The sequence below is a fragment of the Lineus longissimus genome, chromosome 11 (genome assembly GCF_910592395.1).
Source record: "Lineus longissimus chromosome 11, tnLinLong1.2, whole genome shotgun sequence".
Lineage (NCBI taxonomy): Eukaryota > Metazoa > Nemertea > Pilidiophora > Heteronemertea > Lineidae > Lineus > Lineus longissimus.
Window position 1 is genome coordinate 774,035 of NC_088318.1, and position 9,132 is coordinate 783,166.

Consider the following 9,132-nt stretch of genomic DNA (forward strand, 5'->3'; position numbering starts at 1 on the left):
ATACTGTTTTATCTCAAACTCATGCCCCAGACGTGACTTTTACTACGCGTAGGGGTGATGATCTTATCCTCCTGTGTCCACGTTTTACCAGAGGCTTTTGCGTCAAGCTTCTTCGTCAGGGTTGGAAAAATCTGGAATGCGCTTCCACTCGATATCAGGCAGTCTCTCCCGCTTGATGTTGACCTTTCCCTCCTTCTGCCCAACCACGAGTTTACGATGGCGAAATTGGTCCAATCAAGAATTAATTAAGACTATACTCTTTATCAATTCTTGGTCCTTCATTCGTCAATCATGTATACGTCACAGAAGTATCAGCAGGGTGCTGTTCGAAGGACAAGAAAGACTGGTCGTCTATAGTCCCAAAGTATGAGGCAAAATAAGGTTCAAATGCGACAAGACTGTGTTATTCGTGATTTTGTTTCAAAAGTTACAACCTTTATTGTAGTGTAACGCATACATTACATGTTATCGAATGATAATCGGAAGGTTTTACCCCTCAGTCGTACAAAGTATCCGGCACCACCGTGCCACTGGGCACGGATAGCGATGACGTCCCTTGCAAGGGAGGTAACGCGATGACGTCATCGTGTTTTAAAGCAACACCACCAACAACACTGCGTGAATGTCATGGTTTTGGCTCCGACTCTGTTTGGCCTACAGGACACTGCTGCGGCTACTTGGATGCTGGATTCGTCACACCTGATGTTGTTCAGGTTTGCCTTCGTGGCAATTATTGCAGCATTTCTTCTTGATGCAGGCAGGCCCGCAGTCGATCACACATCCGTTCATCATGAAATCCTGATCCAGCTCCTCGCTGCTGGCAGGCGGCGTCTGAAAGAGACATGTGATAGTTTCAACTGCACCTTGTCGCCGATATCCTTGTTTCCCCCAACACCGTCTCCCCGTTGGTGTACTGACGGCCTGGGGTGTCTGCTGATGCATGTGTCAGTCGACCAACCCATGAATCGAACATATTTCCATGTACAATAAAATTCATGTGCACATGTCAATTTTGAAATAAATTCACTTAGATTATCTTGCGAGTTGTTGATCTTGTAATTTTGATATGTAATTGTAATTTGTAATTTATTACCGTATCGATCTCGGGTTGAACCGTCACAGAATGTACCCCCTCCTTCGTCAAGAAATTCTTAACGTCCTCAGCCACCCTCACGAAATCCCCAAGTCCTTTTAGCTTCACGTGAACTGTGGCGACCACATGCCGTCCTGTCAGTTGCCACAGATGGAATTCGTGAATGCTTTCAATACCCGGCACCTGAAGAAGAACCGAAATGGCGGATTTATTAAAGAACCACAGCAGATCGCCATCGCCGAACTAACAGGAGTAAGGGAAGGTATGAGATGCAAACAGATCATCTGCAGCAGGTCTTATCGCCGGACAAACTGTGCTGAATGCGCATCCCGCTAGCGGCCGCTACCCTTGCGTTTTTTGCGAGGCCACGGCCGGTATACACCGAAAGCAGTCAGGTGTCGGCATTCAAACGCATGTCTCTTCACGTTCGAAAGAATTCACAGCGAATGATCGAGTGAAGGCCCGCGATAGTCCGGAGCGACTCGCGACGAGTGACATTGGCGAGAGAGAGCAAATGAATAATGAGATGACGGTCTTACTGATTTTTTCATTTTCTCTGCAAGTTCGTCCATCTCAATGTGCGTGGGAGCAGCTTGCATTAGCACCATGCACGCATCCTTGACTGGAAATATAACATTCTTTCAGATGGTTAATCCAAACACGGACCTATTTGTTCGCAAGTTCGCCATTTCGCTCCCTTGTACACGCCTTCTCAACTTCGTTAAGTACAAAAAAACATAGGCCCAAATTCATAAAGGGCGTTTTAGGGTTAGACATGTACAACTTCTCTCTAATCAGTTTCAGGGCCTATTCATATTCTATGAAGATTCACATGAAGGGCCAGAATCTGTCTATTCAGGAGTTAAACGCTGTTTTAAGCTAAACACCCTTTATGAATTTGGCCCATAGCGTAGCCAAGTTGCAAATCAAGTTCATTTAGGTCGGTGGCCCAAACAAGGTTCTCTCTGATGATCCTTGCGCTAATGAAGTCACGTGTCTTCAGTGGTTGCATATAAATGTGATGAATCGCTGTTGCGTTTGCGACGCAAAGAATTTGTACTTACATTGTGGAAGAGTGCCGCCGATGATAATAATAACCATGATTATACTGCAATAATAAAGAGAGGTTTGCCGTATTACAACCGATTGACCTCGCCGGATTCAGTGGCATATATGGTGTTTTATTGAAAGACTGAGTGACATAAACGGATAGCTTCTTTTATGTCACAGGTTATCGAAATAATCCAATCCCTCAGGATAAACCTACCTCGACACAGCATCGACATAATGCGTCCACGGGTCATCTTCAAATACATGTATGAGACCGTTGACGAGAATGACTAGAGCGCCGCCCATGCTGGTCAGGGTCCACCGCTTGTCGATGACAGAGTGACTCGCCAACTGCCCTGCAATGATATCATACCATCATGAGGAACTGGTGGTAAGAGCTATTGCTAATGGCCGGTGACTACCCTGAACAGTACCACAGGGCGTTCTCCGCAGGGGTAAAGGGTAAAACCAACGCACAGGCCAGTGGGTTTTTGGTACAATTGAAAATACTAGCTGGCCATGGTGCGGTTGGCGTCCTTCGCTCCGCTTACCACGCTCTGGGTAATTTGAGTTGCCACATGTGGCCTTACCCTTTCTCTTTATGAACAGTTCCCTCTCACTCGGGGTCACATCTGGGGCAGGTTCCTCTTTCTTCAGCTTTTCATCAGATGAACATAAATCTGAAATACGTCAAGGAGAACCGCCATTATGAGGTATCGGTATCTCAGTGGGTAGCGCTGATTTTCACTATGCGGTATAGCTAGGACAAAATTGACGCCATTGACGTCACGTCTCTAGTTAAAAGTGAGATGACCAGAACATGTTTGAGACTGGTATAGATGCTCGCCGCATTTACCCTACCGTGCGTTTACCATCAAAGGCAACAGAGGGATTGGAAATCACCAATTCACAATACAGTATGTCTCCCAGAGTCATCTCGGTAATTTTGGAGGATTTCATGTCCGTTACGAAAGCACAAAAAAGCTCGTCTGTCAATGAAAATTACTAAACACTGTCCCCCGAAATGTACCAAATTCCAGCAGCGTGTGAGTACACTCCGGATGCATTGGATCGGCCTCGTCCCTCTCCGAACAGGATGACGAAATGGACTGCCCGGGGAGTGTACATTTTTTGCATATCTCGATACTTACGGTAAGTCTGCGCCACCGCCAATGAGATGATACCAGACACGATCCCGACAGCGCCAATTATGACAATAATCAGATGGTCATGGAGATGTTCTGTGGCGACAAGTCTCTTGAGCGAGGACACAAACATTGAGAAACATAATGCAGCAAGGAAGACACTGTTGATAGTAACCCCAAGGACGTGGGTTCGAGCCCATCCGAACGTGTTCTTCCTGGTCCCCGTTTGTGGAATCTAAAATAGCAATGCGTTTTTGTAAGCCGCAATATTCGGACGAATGCGAAATCGCTGCGACCTTCGATTTTAATCGCATGCAACGGTAACCACTCGTAGTCATCGCACTAGGCTCGATACCACCGGTTTACCCGCAGATGAGAGAGATTGAGATTGAAATGACTGTTGACACTCGTCATTATCAGTTTAATTACACTCTCCTCCAATGGAATAATTAGGCCTTTACTATGTAAACGCAGTAGCTTTGCTGTATTGTACTGTATAAATTCCCATAATAGATCCATTATTTCGATTATTAGGCCGCCCCACTTGTCAACTTGGCATATCGTAAATTAAAATATAAATGATATTCCTTATTTGTGAAATGTGCAATGCGCCGATTGGTGACATTTATCCAGGTCTAAGTAAACCTCTCACTTTATTAATAATTACACTGTTGGCCCAGATCATTTTTGATTATATACATTGTAAAGTCACCACAACATATTATCATGATCCTCTTGATGTAGGACATCCCGTATTCAAGCAAAGAAAAGAAGTAACTGATAATTTAGTGTGAATGTGACCTTGAAAAGTATGCATATATCCATGTATGTATTTATTCAAAATGGTGCACATCATCAGTGGCACCAGCATAAATTTAGGTAATATGGCCATGAGAACTGGTGACATGTACAACCATGTATAGCTTGATCAGAATCACAGCATCCTAGCAATCCATGTCGCACTATCGAACTTGGGCCAGTCACTGTGGCGCGTCCTCGCACTAGGTTTTCCCTGAAAACCTACCTTTGCACAGATGATGATGATGACCTCCTCGGCCGCCTTATATAGGGTGTGCAGTCCATGGACCAGGAGGCATATGGAGTGAGTCCGCAAGCCAAATATAATCTCAGCCACAAATAGTAGTCCGTGCCAGATTATGCTACCAGATGCATGCAAATCTGATTTCTCCATGTTGTGACAAGTGCCAAATCGAAATGAATAAGTATCTTGGACCAATTATGAGACTGAGTTAAAATCTTCGAGTCGTTTCACTTTGCAGACATCCTGACATATCCAGTGGTTTTAAATATTCTCCGCCTCTGAGGTAGGAGTATAAAAAATCTCAGGATGCTGTTCAGACTGCGGAATTAGGCTCAAAGTTATAAAGACGTCACGGAAGCCAATTGTTTTACACCTCTACATTGAGACTCTCGCGCGTCAAGTCAGGACCGGCTGCTAGGTTGTTCCTTTGTCCCATGCAGACGTCGTGACTTGTTGACTAGTTAAACAGCAATGAAGCGGTTATCACTCCTTGAGTTGGAACTGTTGAAGGTGAACCGCCGAATCACACCCGATATATCCTTCCAAATTGTGAACTCTACTTGTCCCCGTCCGAACAATGAAAGTATATATTACGAGATGCGGCATTCACTTTTATCGTCCGTTTCCATGAGATGAGCCAAGTAATACACTCACATGACACCAAACACCTGCAGAATGATGTCCTTTTCCCTGTCCAGTGATTGACTATAACATCATTATGAGTGGCTGATGCGCTGCACACTGTCGTTTTCCAAGTGCAGGCAGTGTGCAAAGTAATTTATTATCAGAATTATGCATGTTTTACCGTTTGATTGGTTGGCCTACTGAGAGGTGATTATCTAGAACTTGACCGGTATGTCAACTTTGACTGTTGAACTATTGAACTGTTAAACTGTTCATGTTATTTAAAAGCATTCCGCGACGTTACTATTTATAGCTCACAAGGTCAGTTGAATAAGATATTGATGACGTTTTAGTCACGTGACAGTCGGCCGGACTGTCTACGCATTTGAGCTTATTTCAAAGTCAATTATCTTTGACCCTGCATTGTTTTTAGCATGAATGATACCATAGAGTCAGAGAGAGAAATATTCAGAACAATTATGTAGTATTTCCAACACTCGGACATGTGCAAGATTGAATCTAACTGCCCTAGTTAGAAAGCCTGAATCATTACGAAACCGCATGTTTGTAAGACATTGCCTGTAATTCAGCGATGGGGAAATAGAGGGCAGCAGCTGCAGTGACGTCATCTTCGCGGAATGCTATTCTAGGCCTATACCCCTCAGGGATCGAGTTATAAATAAAGAACTCCCCGTATCTAGTGGGGCTTGATATACGTTTCCTGCGAGACCATAGTGAGCTATTATAAACTGATGACTTTAAAATGGTTTATACCGAAACTATACCCGGCTCGCAACCAACACTGAATTAACCTGCGGAATCAGCTGCAAACTTTCCTAGCATCACCCATGCCTCATATGCAAAGATTGTGTTTTGGCCAATAAATTTCATTTCATTTCATTTCAATTTCATTTCATTTCCTCTCCGAGGTATGGCAAACCACCTCTCCGACCAACGGCCCAAACTGAAGACCACCAGTCCTCTCAACCTGGTCTTTGTATCTAACAGCTTTCTCAAATTGACGATCACAAGTTAGGAGTTTATAGGTTGACACTTCAACAAATGGGGGCTAATGTCTTTGGGGCTTGTGTGCAGCCCCCCCCCCCCCCCCAAGGAAACCTGAATTACTACGACCATACTGTCTCAACGGACGCCATGGCGAGGCACAGCCGAAGACAACCCATTTGGAGTAATTCCCGGTTGAGCAGGAGTAAAGAATTTATTTATAGAAACGATAACGTTTACAATCTCTATAGTTCCGGCAATAGTCTATTTATGTCGATGTAGAAAGCATCCGCCATTTTGTCACAATATGTGGTTTACTCGGAAAATACCGAATAGTTTCGAACAATGTCGAAGAGGAAAAACCAATCAATGTATCATAAACCTTCCTAAAACTACTATAACTGCATTATAAACAATTCATTCTATAAGAATTAAGAGGTTTTATTCATATTTTGATATATTTGCCTCGGAGAAAAGAAATTATCAATGCACAGGCAGTGAGCCGTCTGTGTATTTATACACACAGCGGTCTCCGTCCAATTGAATAGAGTTTAAAGATGGCAATACTGTTTGGAGTGGAGTTTGTACAAACTTCAAAATGGCGTACATGCAAACAGAAGTTTTGTCGCACGCTCAGAAAGTATGCCGTTTATACAAAGCTGCAGCTAGAATGACACAAGCCTGGTACCCAGAAAGGTACCCATTTGAATGCTGATTTCATTTAATCAAACAGCATCTCGATTGTGCTTCTGAAAACGAAATTATTGACTCGAGAAGTTTGCCCTTGATTTTGTCCCTATTGTGCGCCACCTCTTGTCGAAAAACGTAACCAAATTCAAAAGAGTCGTAGGATGTGGGGGGGGGGAGCTGCCCTATCATAAGGACAAAGTCCCGAAGGATAAAAAAGCTTATTAAATGCCAAGAAGCCAATGCACAGGGTCACAGTCCTGTGTCATGACTTTTCTTTAGTTCAGCAGAGCCAGAGGCTCCAGAAAGGCTGAGCAGAGCAGTCGCTAGTTACGCCTGCCTATGGCCTATGGCGACAGTAGGCCTATAGTAATAGTACAGACTGGTACGGTTGTCCATTCATGACTAAGCCCAGGGGCAAAACATTCACTAAGCCGTACATCTGTGCACCAGTTGTTTACTTGTCTTGAGTGTCAACTGCTACGCCGAATCCAACTCCGTCTCTGCATGGCTGTTGATAGTAATTTTCTGACAAGTTGTGTCCGTTTCATTTGTAGGTGTCAGTTCAGGTTTCATGCTACAGTTCTTAGGGCACGATTCGATGAAACCAGGGACATAACAGATATGGTGCGGGCTAAGAAGATGCTGGAGACTGCCAAACTGGAACTTTGGACGAAACAACACCCACAGCCTCTTAAATGTAAGGTGGTTTCCTAATCTGTGCCCTTCCACAATGCAATCTCATGTGCACTGGTTGTGTCATTAACATGGGGCCAAAAAATCTAGGCCCTATCTCATGATCTGATCTGCCGAAGCAGTCCCTTTTTTACTCCAATTTTTACAGTATGACACCCAGTTTACAGCCAGCCATTCACATGTAAACTGAACATCCTTCAATGTGCTTAACACTTAGTGAGTTTTGAAATTTAGTTATTTTGTTGCGATTGTCAGGAAGAGTTATGCTAATTTGCCAAGAATGATACATGTATGTATTTTCCAGTTGCTAATTCTCCTGGTGGGGGTGCGTATGGTCGAGAGGTTCATCTTCCTGACTGGGTAAGTTGTCAATCTTGGTTGTTTTCACGTGTTCTAGAGATGAAAATTTGACTAGTATTACAAGCTGGAAATATTTTGTGGTGCCTTACCAAGGACAGGCACAGTGTCTTTGCCTACACTAGCAAATTTACTTCATTACTGCCTCACCATCTCTGCGGCTGGTCATGGTGTCCTCACCTCATCATGCACTCACCTGTTCGTGTACATTCTCCATCATGTGAACTTAGGCTGAAAATGAAAACTCTGGAACAGAGTGTGAGCAGGTAGCTTTAGATTTGGTTTGTTTACAATGCTTTATAAGACAACACAAACGAACCTAAACCTAGCTCAGAAAATAACTTGGAACCTGATCTAATGCAGAACCAAACTAGTTTTAAAATGGAGTAAATTCTTCTATTCATTATGACTTTCAGGTGTTAGATACTTGGCATCCGACAGAGAAGAAGGCTTATCCAGACTACTTCAAGAGGAGGGAACAACGAAAACAGGAATTCATTGAGAGGTGGGAGAAAAAGTATGGAAAGAGTGGTATAGAGCCATCGCATTGATCAGAAATCACCTTGACTATTAGGACAATATGAAGGAGTGGCATCGAGGCGTCATGAAGAGACATTGTCTGTATTAGTACAACCTCTATAAGACATTGTGGACAGTGTGTACAGAAAAACGATTTTCTTAGTTGTGTTTTTGAGGGTGAATTGGACAGAAGATGTGTTTTATTTCATGTTCTCTAGATTTGGTACATGATTTCCAACAGCGCACAGTTATCTGGCTGCTGCGAGAAACCATTAACCCATAGTTCTGTCAAGTGAAGTAAATATGAGAAGCCTGTGACAGATATCTAGTTTGTTTTGAATAATATGTGTACAGAGTTAAGAATGGTATATTTCTAGCCGTTGTTCTTCATTGCCCGGGGGGACATATTGTGACAGGGAAAGGTTGAACCAGATCAATTCAGACCTGGCATCGCCACTTCATTGCCAAAAGTGTGAGAGATACAAGACAGTCACAACCAGACCAATTTGGGCCTTGCAGCTCCACCGTCTTGCAAAACTGTGAAACAAATAAGACTGTCACAACCAGACCAATTTGGGCCTTGCAGCTCCACCGTCTTGCAAAACTGTGAAACAAATAAGACTGTCACAACCAGACCAATTTGGGCCTGGCAACTCCCCCCACCACATTGCTAAAATGGGCAGATAAATACGACACGTCACAACCAGACCAATACGGGCCCGGCGGCTCCACCACATTGCCAAAACGGTTCGAGAAATAAGACAGACACAAGATGAATACGGGCCTGGCAGCTTATCCATCGTCGTGTTACTACATGCATATGAGACAGTCACAACCACACACCGATTCATGCCTGGTACCTCCACCATGTTGCAAATGCGGATAGATGAGACTGTCACTACTGGATCGGGCCT

The 9,132-nt window shown here is 43.8% G+C and overlaps 2 protein-coding genes across 3 annotated transcripts; one reads left to right on the plus strand and one right to left on the minus strand.

Moving 5' to 3' along the window:
• Nucleotides 1–403: 403 nt before the first annotated feature.
• Nucleotides 404–5,100, minus strand: LOC135496159 (proton-coupled zinc antiporter SLC30A1-like). Its single transcript, XM_064785312.1, has 8 exons — nt 4,313–5,100; nt 3,295–3,523; nt 2,734–2,823; nt 2,361–2,499; nt 2,158–2,201; nt 1,633–1,715; nt 1,094–1,276; nt 404–831 (listed from the first exon to the last, which is right to left on the minus strand). The coding sequence occupies exons 1-8, from the start codon at nt 4,478–4,480 to the stop codon at nt 694–696; spliced, it is 1,074 nt and encodes a 357-aa protein (XP_064641382.1). The 5' UTR covers nt 4,481–5,100; the 3' UTR covers nt 404–693.
• Nucleotides 5,101–6,557: 1,457 nt separating this feature from the next.
• LOC135495883 (NADH dehydrogenase [ubiquinone] 1 beta subcomplex subunit 9-like) lies at nt 6,558–8,584 on the plus strand. 2 transcript variants are annotated; one of them, XM_064784882.1, is made up of 4 exons: nt 6,558–6,655; nt 7,204–7,346; nt 7,647–7,702; nt 8,116–8,584. In XM_064784882.1, the coding sequence occupies exons 1-4, from the start codon at nt 6,558–6,560 to the stop codon at nt 8,248–8,250; spliced, it is 432 nt and encodes a 143-aa protein (XP_064640952.1). In that variant the 3' UTR covers nt 8,251–8,584. The 2 variants fall into 2 exon arrangements, with proteins under 2 accessions (XP_064640952.1, XP_064640953.1); XM_064784883.1 differs by having other exon boundaries at nt 6,558–6,599.
• The last annotated feature ends 548 nt before the right edge of the window (nt 8,585–9,132 follow it).